Source organism: Plectropomus leopardus, chromosome 15 (genome assembly GCF_026936395.1).
Source record: "Plectropomus leopardus strain MGB_pleo_1.0 chromosome 15, ASM2693639v1, whole genome shotgun sequence".
NCBI lineage: Eukaryota > Metazoa > Chordata > Actinopteri > Perciformes > Serranidae > Plectropomus > Plectropomus leopardus.
In genome coordinates, this window is record NC_142190.1 from 19,021,804 (window position 1) to 19,036,188 (window position 14,385).

General features: G+C 40.3%; 1 protein-coding gene across 1 annotated transcript; it reads right to left on the bottom strand.

Moving 5' to 3' along the window:
• Positions 1–428: 428 nt before the first annotated feature.
• Positions 429–13,872, bottom strand: LOC121952929 (LIM domain kinase 1-like). Its single transcript, XM_042499813.2, has 15 exons — positions 13,626–13,872; positions 8,714–8,852; positions 7,804–7,913; positions 7,463–7,636; positions 7,255–7,360; positions 6,329–6,597; positions 5,398–5,587; positions 5,169–5,255; positions 4,480–4,611; positions 4,332–4,391; positions 4,181–4,246; positions 3,389–3,575; positions 2,732–2,787; positions 2,390–2,547; positions 429–1,575 (listed from the first exon to the last, which is right to left on the bottom strand). Exons 1-15 carry the CDS (start codon positions 13,667–13,669, stop codon positions 993–995), a joined length of 2,361 nt encoding a protein of 786 aa, XP_042355747.2. The 5' UTR covers positions 13,670–13,872; the 3' UTR covers positions 429–992.
• Between the last annotated feature and the right edge of the window lie 513 nt (positions 13,873–14,385).

A 14,385-nucleotide genomic window follows, 5' to 3' on the forward strand; every position in this document is an offset into this window, starting at 1 on the left:
TGTGATGTCATTTGAGACCATGGCTTCTCCACTTTTAAACTTCATGCATGCATGTCGCCCATTTTTTCTGACTGCTTGGACTGTAGGCATAGCAATGATTCTGACTGTGCATGCTCCAGTCTCTTGTTCCACACTTAAGTCCAGTCCAAAACACTTCTGTCAAGCCAGTCACACCTGCCCCACCACAGTTAAGTTAGTTTCAAGTTGGATAATTGACAGACATTCACTCCAGAACCCAGCAGCATTGTTTAGTTTCACTTTCACCCAATGTCGCCAGTAGGAGAACCTCCTAGCCCTCCTGTTTACTGCCGAAGGCAGACATGGACCGTTTATTGTACTATGATTAGAACCACGTGCACGTGACCGCAGTTGTCCATGAACGTGGAAAGTTCTACTTTAAATTATAAAGAACCGCCTTAGAAAAAGACTGCATTTTACTACATTTTTACTGAGATGATTTGACGCCAAACAACAGTGATTTAAACTCATCACATTAAATTTGTTTCCTCTATTAATTTAATTTATTAATTTGTACTTTTATATGTTCACAGCTCAGTATGTTAGACATGATCTGAAACTTTTAAACAGAATATACATAAGGCATTATGATAAATAAATGACTCATGCAGTTTAGCTTTAAGTTTAAAGTGCCATGTGATTCACAGCTTCAAGACTAAGTTGACACCAGAGCACAACTGATAAATTGTCTGTCCAAATTTAGCTTATCACTGCTTATATAATAATGGTTGTTGGTTGATATGTATGTGCTTGGCAGCTGTCAAGCAGCATATAAGTCATGTAAATATCCCATATAAATTTGAGTTTTATATCTCTGCAGGTTTTCCATGTATTTGTCCTCTACATACAGTTTTATGACCCTTCCATGTCTCTCCCAGTGTTTGAAAAGGCACAAATGTCCTTATAAATTGTTTTCATCTGTGAAAACTGTGCTTTATAGGTGGTGCTTGGTCACGGCCATTAAATAAACGCAATCAGAGAAAAGAACTGTCCTCTGTAGATCTGTCCCAAAGTGCTCTGCATGTCCTTCTGGGCCTGTTGGACCGGCCTAGCAGTGAGTTGTTGACCTGCAGCCGTTGTGAGGGCTCATCCTGGGTGTCCTGTCCTATGGGGTTATTGTGTTCATAGGTTTCAGACCCATTCTCACCCAAGGCTGTTTTCACAGACCTGCAACACGTCTGGCTCTTGTTTTGTGCGTGGTCCTTATACTCGCTGCTCGAACAGGAGTGGCCATGCGCAGTCCTCATGTCATGGTTGTCATGTGTGTGCTGCTCTCCGTCCGAATGGCTTTCAGGTGTGCTGTTTTGGTCTTGGCTCTGAGTGAGGTGATTAGACTCTTTTTGGTTCTTTGGGTTGTCCAAGTGTCGCTCGTGGTCGGGGCTCTGTCTCACTGGCTGCGAGCGGTGGGTTTGTTCATGAGATTCAAGGGTTTTGTTCTGGTTGTGATTCTGCCAGAAAGCTCTGCGGAGCTGCTCTAACTCAGAGAGCAGAGGCAGACCGATGTCCAGGTGCATCAGCAGGTTTTCCAGCCATTCCTCCAGCTTCGAAAAGGAAGGACTGAAAGACAAAAGGTCGTAGTGTTACATGATCCACTGCAGTAGTGCATTGATTAGATAGTTAGTAGGCTATTTTGTACTGTATGAGTTTAGTTTGTTTGTGTAATACAATTACTGTATGTGGGCTCACACATCTGTTATGATACAGTCACTTTGTACACCGTTCACATCAGCAGACCAGAAAATTACAAGACTCTTATATTTTGCTAGAAATTTCTTCAACATCTTTACACAGGATTCAGTGTTTATGTCTTTTTTTCACTAGCCTGGTTGGGCAAGTAGGTCAGAAATATACTTGCTTTATCAATTTTTACTTGACCCCAGATAATTTTTAAAAATGATTTATTAGTGGCTATCAAATAACAACAAAGACTAATGCTGCATTTAGATTATAAGTGGCACAGCAACAGGCTATAATTCATTTTCAATGCATTGTCATCATCATCATGATCACTTCAACAGTGACTCTGCAATAATGTAACTGCTTATGTGTTGTTGCTAGTTGTGTGAACACAGAATTAAGTTATTTATCATGCAATCTTAATTTAAATAAATGACTCAAAAATGACCCATTTTATCTGCCTTGCTTTCAGACTTGTGGCAAACAGCACAATACATAGTTGGATTTTTGCCCACACCCTCTAATGCCACTCATGTAAACTCTGTTTCCAGGATAACTGAAATGCATGCTTGGGCTTTTATAGCTCATAAACTTTGTCTTTACCCGATGCCATGTTTTAACGAGCGCCCGGTCAGTTCTGCACCAGTGCAACTCTCAACAGAGATGAGAGTGAAACCAAAAGTTTATTTCATACCGTTTATCAGCATCCATGTCACAGCAGAGGACACCCAGCGGCAGGAAGGCCGAGGGGCACTGTGGAGGGTGGAACTGCTGCAGGAAACTGGCTACATTCAACCCAAAGTCATTCGTTCGAGGAAGGTAGTCAGGATCAGCACTCACTCTGCCTATTATCTTAAAAGAGGTAGAGATAAATAATTACCCACTCAGCTTTAAAATTAATGAAATGCTTGATTAATGAAAAATGGGAATAATATAGGATTGATTCTTCAATATTTACACATTTTAACTCAGGTTCCTTAGATCTGTCATCACCTCATTTTTTAGTTCTTAAATTAAGTGCTTAATATTTTCTTACCTCGCATATCATAATACCAAAGGAAAAGACGTCCACCTGTTCGTCATAGCTTTTCCCTGAGAGGTGCAGAGGAAATATTGGAAAATTTGAACCACAAATTTACAGTCTCATATTAACACACGCTAAATATGGAAAACCTGGCTTCAGTGTGCTGAAATCAGAACTGCTATGGACCTTAGAGTAATATCAGGTCTCGTGCACAGTTTCCCCCTTTTTTTGGATATTTTATGATAGTACAGCACATATGGTATCAAGAGGGTAGTTGAGGTTCGTTAACACTGTTCGGAAACTATATGTAGAAAAACATTCTCAGCAAAATGTCATTTACTAGATTTTTAAAAATAAAAAGTAGATGAAAAAGAAAGCTTTTTCGTTTTTCTTTTTTTTTTCTTTTTTTTTACAAATACAAGTATAAATCCAATGTGAGTCTTTATGCCTCTGCTGTTAGGTTTCATATGACTCCAAAGTTTTTCAGTCATGATCCAAAATACTGTGCCAGTTCCATTTGTGTATCTCTTTAAGGACAAGATTGGAAACAAACAAACCTCACCAATGGACTCCAAAATTGGCTTTAGGTGCCCTGGAGGTCCTCTGTTCATTCAAAGATCGGTGATACCCTGCTATAGTATATTTGAACCCGAAACCTTGTGTACTCACCATTGATCATCTCAGGAGCCATCCAGTAGGGGTTTCCAACTACAGTGTAGCGCTTTCTTCGGTCTGGCTTGCGGAGCTCTGAAAGTGTCCCCTTCGCAGGCCTTTCCAGAGAGGATGTCGTGCTCTGATTTATCTCCTCCCTCACCAGCCTGGCCAGTCCAAAATCTGCCACCACCACTGACTGGTTCTAAACATGGAGAGAGAGAACGAGATAAAATAAATGATAGAGGGTAAATTTGCTATTTTCCAATCTAGATCCTATTTCCCATATCTTTGTGCCTAAAAGACTAACAGGAATAACAGTTTTTGAAAATGGTTAGAGTATTGAGCAAGAACACTGCAGCCGGCAGCGGCGAAAGAGGCTGCAATGTAACCACTCATGGCATACGCACTGTTAGTTTATTTCCACTAAATTGAAGTTGTATAATTTTATAATGTTATGAAACACAGAAGCTGGCTATAGCTGAGAGATTATCTTGTTTATGAGGACCTACAAAATTTTAATCATTTTGAAATGTTTTAAACAATTTTAACAGACAAAAATGACATAGATTTAAGAAATGCACATCAACACTATCAGGTTTTTCCAGGTTACATTATTGCTTCTTTTCTGGATGATACACTGTCCTGTACATTTGGCAGACTTGGAGTCAGCTACTAGAAGCCATCCCTTGTCTATTTTTACAGTAATTCCACAAATTTCTTGCCTTACAGTGTGGAAATTGCCATTAGATGTGTTTGTATATCCTACAATTAAGATATCTAACATGTATGATGAAAACACTTGTTTACCTCTCTGACCAGGCAATTGTGTGAGTTTAGATCTCGGTGGATAACATTCATGGAGTGCAGATAGGCCTTAGAAAGAGAGATGTTAGATATGTCAGGGGAAGTTGGTACCAGATTAAGGAATGATTTTGCATATTGACTTTAAAAGACTCACCATTCCAGCTGCAATGTCTTTGGCATAACTTACTCGTATACCCCAGGGAAAATCCTTGCCCTATAAAAAGCAAGTTTATTAGTGACATACTGTGTCTGTGTACTCTGAAATCACTCACAGTGAAACGTGAAAACATTTTTTAACTCACCATTTTTGTGATGGTTTCTCTGAGAGTTCCTCCTTGGATGTATTCAGAAACAAAGTTTATCCGTTTGTCTTTATAAAATAGACCAATAAACTTCAGAACATTGGGGTGGTCCAGACAGCGCATCACCTTCACCTGTAGAAAGTGAGAAGGAAATGTGGTAAAACAAATGCCTCGTCATTGTAGCAATATGGAAATAGCTCATTGATAAGATAGTCACCAACCCTCTTGATGGTGTAAAATTGTTTTTAAAATGAGTTGCAACCTAAGATGGGCTTTAACTGTGACACCCATCTTCCTGTAATTCAAAAATAATTCATGCTATCAGATGTCTATGTAAGCAAGTTCGAATAAATCATAAGAGAAAAATCGCATAAGATAAGGAGATTGATAACATTTGAGATTGTGTGGCAGAATGGGTTCTGTTGGTTTAACCAACGTTTTAAAAAACGGTAAACATTGCAAATCACTGCCAGTGGTGCTTTGTAGTATTTCTGTGTTCTGTAATGTCAGTGGAGGTCCCCTGGTAGCATTAGTCTTGTGTGAATAATGCTTCATACCCCTTAGATTTAATCTTTTGTATCCCTTTAGCAGTCACCTAAATAATGTGGGTACACTTGTAGGTACATTGGGTATTTCCTGCTTCTTACATATTTCATCGTGTTACCTCTCCTGCTCATTTTACCACTTACCTCCTTTAAGAAAGTCTTCTGTGTCTCTTCGTCAAACCTAATCAATTCCTTCATCACCATCACCTCCCCTGTCTCCTGATGCGTTACCTTGACAGCAGCAGGTTTAGCATAATGGTGATTAAAATCAATATTACAAAGAAATGACAACTAGGGTTAGTAATTTATGTATTTTGAGAAAGTCATCCTTAATAAAAAAGGACAATGTGATGGAGAAATGTAGTGGAGTTACCTTGACAGCCTGTCCAAAGAAGCCCTTGCCAAGCACTTCTCCATGGATGAGGTCTGAAGGTCTGAAGATGCGATGGGTCCGATCTCCAGGGTCCACACGAAGAGACTCTGAGCGCACCATGTCTCTCCTTTGAGATAAAAGTGACAGGGCTCGAGGGGACAGAGGACACTTGTCTATACTGCAGCTGCGCCTGAGAGAAAAGAAAGACTCAGACATGAGGCGGGTTTTCATTTACCCTCAAATTGTGCGAATTGAAATATATAAATTCCGCCTAATAGAAACATGTCAATCTCAAAAATACTCCCATTGATTACAAAAAAGTTTTGACGCTCACATGAGGTGATATTACAGGCCATTCAAAAAGCCGTATTTCGCAAAACTGCAATGGAAACATTTTTTGACTTCTATAGGTCACATGATGCTATGGCTATGTGCTTATAGGAACTGGCTCCTTCGGGCATGATGCAGCAGGTACTACAAGAGTATTACTGCATCACATTCAAAAGTTGAATGTGATGCAGTAACACTATCACCAAATCATGGTGATAGTCCATGATTTCCTCTGTGAAATCATGGACTATCACCTCCCATAAATCCCTCATACGTTGCCACTTCCACTTGTAAGGGGCCTGCTTTTCCATTATCGCTCACATTACACGCCTGTGTCACCTTCATTTGGAAATAATGACGGCTAGTGCGGTGGCTGCAATGGAAATAAGCCTGTTCATTTTTTTAACATCCATCGCCATGCTTCTTGGAATGATATCGTGGGGGGAGAAGTGCATAACATCACTCAATGGAAACACAGTCATCTTGCAACTGTGTTTTATCAACATTTTAAAAATATCGCTTAATTTTTGCACAAATCTGTTGTGGGAACCTGGCTAAAGAGAGAGGGGAGTAATGAATCCAGCTGAGAGTCAGCACTTACAGAATGTGTCTGGATCGCATTCTTGTGTTTCCCTGGTGCTGAGGAGGTGAGAGGCTCATTCCTGGTTCATCTGTCTCCTCCCCTGGACTTGGCTCTTCCTCCACACTCGGGAGTTTGTGGGTTGAAGACAGTTTGTCACGGACGCAGGGTTCAGAACAGCTGATGTCGTCCTGGTGATTGTTTGAGCGAAGGATCTCATCAGAAGACTGCGGGTTGTGTTCAATGGTCAGCTGCAGTGGTCTGTTTGTGTCCTGGATCACACAGTTTATCTGCAGGAAATATGTGGTGTTTGGCAAGATATTAGTTTTTCTGTCTTACCAGTTTCTTTGTTTTTTTTTTTTTTGTTTGTGTGTTTATTTTGCGGATGCCAGGAAGTAGTGTTGTAGTACTTAAGATTGGTCTTGGTCTTTAGACCAGTCTGGAGTCCACTTTTAGTGGGTCTGGTCTCATCTCAGAATCAAACTCATTTTGACTCAGTTTTGTCTCTGTCTCGGACATAGTGGACTTCAAATTTTTTATTGAGACCTCAGCTGATTTATTTGTTAACATAATTACTGTCATTGGATGTAAAACTTCCCTCTTCAAATCAAGCCAATCATGTAAATCATTTGTAGTTTGCTTTTTTTTGTCACCAATAACGGCTGCCACCCTTCCCCTCCACCTTTCACTCATGTGGGTGCAGACCCATGAAGACAACACGAAGAGAAGCAGTGTGGTTGTTTGGGAGCAGAGATGCCGATGGCTGGGACAACATCAAACTTCTATTGGTTGTCTTGGTGGTTCTATTGGTGTCCCAGCACACTCTGGTCTTGGTCAAGTCTTGGTCTCAGTTATTATGGTCTAGACTACAACACTACGGGGAAGCGTAACCGCTTCTCATTTAGTTATGACATTGCTGCTGAGTCGGTGGGTGGTTTGCGGCCTACCTCTTCTGGGGAAATGTTGTGGACAGGGATGCCATTAACCTCTAGTATTCGGTCACCAGTTTGGACAGAGGACAGCAGGTCAGAGCTGAGGGAAGCTGAGTCTAACCTGAAGCAGAGAGACACCGGGTGAAGGAAAGGTGGGACAAATGAGACAGAACGAGCGGGGTTGTTGGATCAGAGTTTAGCTCTACCTATGTGGAATACTAACCCTGTCACAGTGACAACAGGGCTTTTTTCTTGGCTAAGGTCGGTGGCTACAGTCAGCCCTCGTTTGCTGCCTGCATGGGGAGGGAGAGACACCAGTGCCACCATGTGGGGACTCTTCGTGAGTGGAGAAGCTGACCTCGCAGATGAGTCGACACCCTGACAGAAACAGTGGCCACTGCAGAATAGACAAATCAAGAAACTGAATAAAGGTCACTCATCAGAAGCATTAATGAACAATGCAATTTAATTTCACTTAATTTGTGGCTGACTAAGTTGTTTGTCCAAATGCAGAAAATTAAACAAAAAACATTATCTTTTTTCTTCTTTTAGTTTCAAACTTACCAGTAGAGTTTTGTGCGTTCGACTAATGTATAGGTGTCTCCATCTCCAATGAACATTTCACAGCTCATACAAGTGAAGCATTCAGGGTGGTACTTCTGCTCTCCAGCAACCTGTTTATACAGGGAGGCAGTGTGAGACACAACGCAGAGGACAACGGCATGATATTGGTTTTTACAAGACGATGTCTGGTGGGGTCAGACTTAAGGGACAAAATACAGCTCTTAATTTGCAACAGTTCTGTCTGTGCATCCCTGCATCAAGGCATTGTAGTGTCAGGATGTTATTAGAGGATATCCGCTGGTATGTGTGTCAAAAAGTAAAAAAGCATTTACTTTCATACCAGGAGACAGGAAGAGACAGGAAAGCTTTGAGTGTATGAATACTTGTCGTAGCATGCTGGGATTCTGTTATTCTTGTTATGATATTCGATCCTGTAGAGATAACTGCCGCACTTCAGTCTGTGAATATTGCATAATGTACATATTTGGTAGTTGTATGGCCCACCTCTCAGTTTGAACAAATGATGGCTTTGAATGATAAAAAAAAACAGCTATATTTAAAGTAGCTCACCAACTAGCAATCAATTTGTTACTGGCTGAGTTTTGAATGTTTTTTTTTTTTTTTTTTTTACTTCTGGAAATTACATTTAAGCTTCAAAAATCATGAAGGTGGTAAAGATCATCTTGCTGAATTTTTTTTTTTAAATATTAACTACAAAGCTTGTTTTCTGCAATAATCCAGAATTCAATTAAAAAATTGGACTTGAGTATAGATTGGTGTACCATGCATGGGTACGGTACACAGTGTTCACACTAATCAAATGCACTGGACATTGGGGTCAAGTGTCCTTGAATCCAGGCCTGGGTCTCTGACGTGAAAGCCCCCTCATTTTCAGTGATTATCATGTTACCATAATGAGTCCTGTTGCGATGGTCTCTTTGCAGCCGTGGCAGTGCTCTCCATAACGGGCCCAGTAGTGCTTCTTACAGTAGAGCTGTCCCTCTCTTTCATAGTACCAGTGAGACAGGATGCAGCCACATTCAGAACACCTAGAGAAAAGTGGGAGGCAACAAAGAGAGAGAGTAGGGTAAGGAAACAAGAGAACATGGAGACTTAGAGCGCATTTTGGGCAATGGATACTTCAGAGGCGTGTTTGAGAAAGTAACGTGAGCCTCATCAGTGATGGAACATTTGAGACTTGCAAGGAAAGTCAACCTTTGAGTTCGTCACACACAGCAACAGTTACAACACTTCCAGGTCAGTTGGATCCGGGGCTGGATATCGTGGTAGCGATACCGATACTAGTAGAGTACTTCATTTGATACCCATATTGTGAATGGAGTGGCCTGTATACTATAAAACTAAAAAGTAATTACGGCACCCAGTGTGCTGACACAGCACAGCACCCTTCTTTATCCTCTTCAAACAACCCAGCTGGCAGCCAACGTTGTTAGACATTGATATTTTGTTGAAATTTAGGTTTTGACGCCTGGTGACCAGAGAAATTGAAGCTGCAGTTGCTGTTGAGTGTGGGGAAGGTTATGAGAGTCAATCTAGCTGCAGACACACAGAGACAGGGCTAACCAGAACACCAGAAATACACTGCATGCATAAGCAGCACATGACGGCAAGCTCACAGAACAGCAGCATGTTTTACGCTTATGGTGTTCACGCTGGCAGCATTGCTGCTGTGACGCTGTTGCAGGGCTGCCTGCTGCTATGAGTACTGTATTTCCAAATTTCTAAGCACAAATTCCACTTATTTATGAAGTCATGCAAGCTCCTGCATTGTCAACAACAAGTTCCTGCAAAAGTTTCACAATGAAATGCCTTGTGTCAGCAACTGATGTGATTCTGTTGACAGAGATATTGTCAGAGGACTTGTATTTTGAAATGGAAGCAGGAACGTTTGAGTAAAACATATATGTTTGCATTTCCTCATCTCTGCGAATGATAAAGACATTTAAAAGTGTATAGAAAGGTGGCATAGAGTCAATGACATTATCAAAACGCCATTTTCACTGTCTATCTCTGCTGGCAACCATACGCAGCATGCAGAAAAAATTGACAAGCTCCCATTTCTCTAGGTGTGTCGTGGCTGAAAGGCAACTGAGATGCATGTGAGCAGAGCTGCTCATGCAGGCAGTGGGATTGCTCTGACTTGTTAACAAGGACGTCGAAAAAAAAAACCCAACAGGTTCAGCGAGGCTCATGCACTGTGTTCCCGAAGTAAGCGTCATAGATACATAGATAGATAGATAGATAACCTTTTTTGTCTTACCCAAACGGTGACAGACCTTCAAACAGTTTGCATAAAACTCAATTAAAACACCTAAAAACAAACTTAAAAAACACACTTTAAAAACACACAGAAACCCCACACATGCAAGCCGTGTCAGTAGTTACTCTCTTCACGGAACAGCGCCCCCCATAAAGCTTATAATCAAGGAGTTTAACATGGAGCTGCTTTGGTGTCAATGTGTTTGTTGGGACAGGCATTGTGTTCGATATTAGCTGCAGCAGGAGCTGTGTAGCTTGTGCCTAGCGGGCAGGCACTGAACTGAGTGTTAGCCAGGAAGATAGCAGCTCTGTAAATGGCTAACAGAGTCAGTTGGTTTAGCAGAGAGAGGGGACGGTTTGGGATCAGACCACCGGTGCAAAAAGAATCGAAAGCAGGTATCATTTGACTGCAGAAGTGTCAATACCACTTGGTACTAAGCTGTTTCGGTGGATACCTTTAAGGTAGCGAGTACGGATACCAGCACTAGTTATACCATAAATGATTGTCTTTAGTGTAGATGGTTTTTTTTTAAACACACTTGTATTCTGTGTCACTGGTACCCTCCCTTCCTCTCATGAAATCTTGGACCCCACCTTTGTTAAATGTCAGTTTCATGATTTTGTTAGTCACTAAGTTCAGCATGAGACATCAAGCTGCTGGCTGTTTTTGTCAAGGAAGGGAGGAAAAAGTTTTCTTCACAGCAGGCATCATGGTGAAATGATGCATTACAGATCATGAAATGCTGATGTCACCATGACAGAAAGCGCATTCAGTCAGATTATAATCTAATACTGCAGCTTACAAAAGGACTACTCATATAGGGTCAGTCACAAGGCAGCTTCCCATGGGTACACCCACTCAAAGATTACAAAAGAGAATGAAACAAAGTGAAAACATTACAACAGTTTCAAAAACATTCGTTTCTTAAATTCAGCGCAGCTTTTTCACTTTCAGTCCTTTAAAAACTGCAAAGTGAAACTTTTAGTGGCATCCTGGCTTAAACTGAATGAAGAATAATACACATGTGCAACAAAAAACCTGCTTCCTTATCTCTTCAACATTACAGCCGGAGTGGGAGGTGACTTCCTGGACAGAACACAGCTCCGTGTTTCCTCTCTCCCAACCTTACTGTAAATGCCATGCTTTTCTTACAATAGAGAATAAAAAGGTTGCTTTTCTATTGAAATGGAGCAATTTCTTCTCAGGAAAAAGACACTCAGTTATAGCATCTCACAGTGATAAATCACATAATTTTGTTAAAATTTTAGAATGAAAGCTTGATTATAGTTGTAAAACAGTGAATTGTGTCATCAGTGCAGTTTTAAATCCTGTAAGAACTTTGAGTGGCAATAAGCATGTTCCTTAATACAGAAACTAACAATTATTTCCATTTTATTTTCTCAATTATTCACTTAGTTGTGTGGTCAATAAAATATTAGAAAATGAAAAAAATGTCGATTTCCCCAAGATGATGTGAGCAACCTAAAAATACTCAGTCCATAGTCATAGAGCGATGAAGAAACCAGAATAAAAGAAGAATTTAAGAAGCTGGAATCAGAGAATTACTCAAACTGATTATTATTTTTTTTATACTTTTCATTTTCCGAAAGAACACTGAAATAGAGTTAAACTATGCAACTACTACTCAAATTGATTAATCGAATATCAGTTTAGTTGGTGATGACTTAGTTTGACAAAGTATCAATAATTGTTGCATCCCCACTGACGCTCCATGTTACATGGTTTTATAATGTGAAATCAGTCAGTCAGCCTGTCATTTTATTATATTTTACTTTCTTACTGCTTACTTATATTGCTCTGTTGTAACTGCTTACTTACTATACTGTTGTGTGTTGGTTTTTTTTACCGATACATAGTAATATTACCTTGTGTGTTTTTTCACTAACACTTCCTGTTTGCACTGTCCCTTTGCGGCTGTACTGTTGCGGATTTCCCAGAAGTGGGACGAATATAGACTATTTTATCTTATCTTGTCAACAGAGTAGCAACATGGTCATCTATGATTATTACTTCAGTGGATACTGTGGCTTTGCTAATTAACTTAAGGTTCACTGCAGCTCATTATCAGTACTGCTTGAGTAAAGTAAATACTCACAGGAGTCTGGAGTCCTAACACAAACTATTTATGCTCAAGATACAGTGCACTATGGAAAGCACTGCCTCTCTTTCATTGCTGAGGAAATAATTAAGTAATAAAACCATCAGACAGCTGCAGGTTTATTTTTGACCTTCTGTCTTTGTTACTGTGCTGCTAGCAACGGATGTGTGGTCACATCTGTGATTCCATCTAAACATCTGGTTGTGAGAGAACTCAGGCCTAATTCCTCTGTTTTCTACTGCCACCAATCTCTTCACATTTTTCTGTTTCTCAAGTATTCCCCTCATCTGTCTCATGCTGCATCTTGCGCTTATCTCTAGCCACTGTCCTAAGATCTGTTTCTGTATCACAAAAATTTAAGCTGCAGACGTACCAGCACCTGGTGTACATAAAACAAACATGGTGTCAGGACATGAACGCAGGTCAAATGTCAAGAATCAGATGACGTATTCTCCTGTTGTGGTTTCCGCCCTGCTCTGTCTGTGTCGCCCTGCTGGATTTCCTTTAAATAACAGTAGTTTTTGATCTAACTGTATTGTGTTGGATGCAGGGTTCCTGCAGATCCTTCAAAAGTCTGAAAAGGCATTGAATTCATTCATCTAAAAATAAGGCTATATTGGTATTATGTAGACTAACTCGTCCTGATGGGAATCCAAGCAGTGGAATCTCACATCCATATTTAGAAACACAAAATTGCCCAGAAAAGTGCCCAGAAATGCCAGATATTTCCCACTTCTGTTGGTAAACCCAACACACACTTTTATGATATATGTTCATTGTCTTCTGTGTGTTCCAATCTAAAAAGGGATGTTTTTTTCAACATTTACCATATAAAATCTAACTTTTTCACTGGACAATTAAAGTTACGTTTTATGTTACATGAAACATTTGGACAAAATAAAATTCTCCTTCTTCAGTTTTTGTTATGAGAAAATTGCTGTTAAAATTAATTCCGAGTGGCATTAAAAAAAGTCTTAAAAAGTCTTAAATTAACCTTAAGCTGCAGGAACCCTGGTTTGGTGTTGCAGGGATTTGGTGTTATGATATGTATACTGTATCATACATGTTTTAATAATATAGACCTGGGAAGGACTAGTTGTTGATGGGGTAAACAAATGGATACCAAAAAAACAAACAAAAAAAGTTTACTTATGAATTGTACTGAAGCCTTGGATACCAGGCAAGGCAGTAACTTTGTGATTGTTTTGGTTTGATAACTACTCATACACATACTAATAGTTAATGTGAAAGTAGACAGAATATCCAAGCACAGTTACTCATGTTTGTCTCAGCAGTTGTGTTTGAGGAAGTACTACAGATGTTGATGTATATTTTGCTCAGACTCTCTCACTTCCACTCACTCTTTCATACTTTTTCTTTCTTTTCTCTCACGTCACACAAATTAATGAAAATTGCCCTTACCGTCCTTTCATTCCTCTCCGAAACCTCTGGTCCCGTCGTGACATTGTGACCTGTCAGTTCACCAATAGACAGTCAGAAAAAATCCACTCAGTTAAGAAAGGAGCTTTTTTCTTCATGTGTTCATGAGCAGATTCTTCATGTGTTCTGCTGTTATCGGCAGCAGGCGTTGTCTGTTTTTTCTTCTTTACTCTCTCTCGCTCTTCATGTGCTCAGAGGCTTCCTGTACTGTTAGTTCCCCCTCTAATGTGCTGTGTAGCTGTGTGAGAAAAAACTCTGACCTACTGGCACCAGCTGGCCAGTCTCCCTCTGCTGGCTGCTCAGAAACAGACATATCCCAGTATAGAAGTTCTGCTCCACCGTCCCTCTCCTGTTACTTCCAGTATGTAGACCTCTGCAAGATACAGTTACACTCCTCAACAGAGAGTGTTGAGCTCAACATGAGTCAAGAAAAGTCAGCGTTTTTCTCAGAAGTGGTGTAAGGGAGTCTGTTTTTTGAAATGAGCTCTGTTCCCATTAGTGCAGCCATAATCTCTTTATGAACGCCCCAATTACTGCACTGTCCAGATCATACAGTAGAGCGCTTTATTCGTGTCACACACACAACAAACAAAGACAGAGAATTTAGATAAAGCACAAGGAGAACAGCTCAGAAGTGGGAAAATAAAAACATTCAGTATGAACCTTAGATGCCCTCAGAATGAATTTCAAGATTACTGCAAGTTAGTCGACAGCACTTTAGATTTCTATATGCAAACATTGT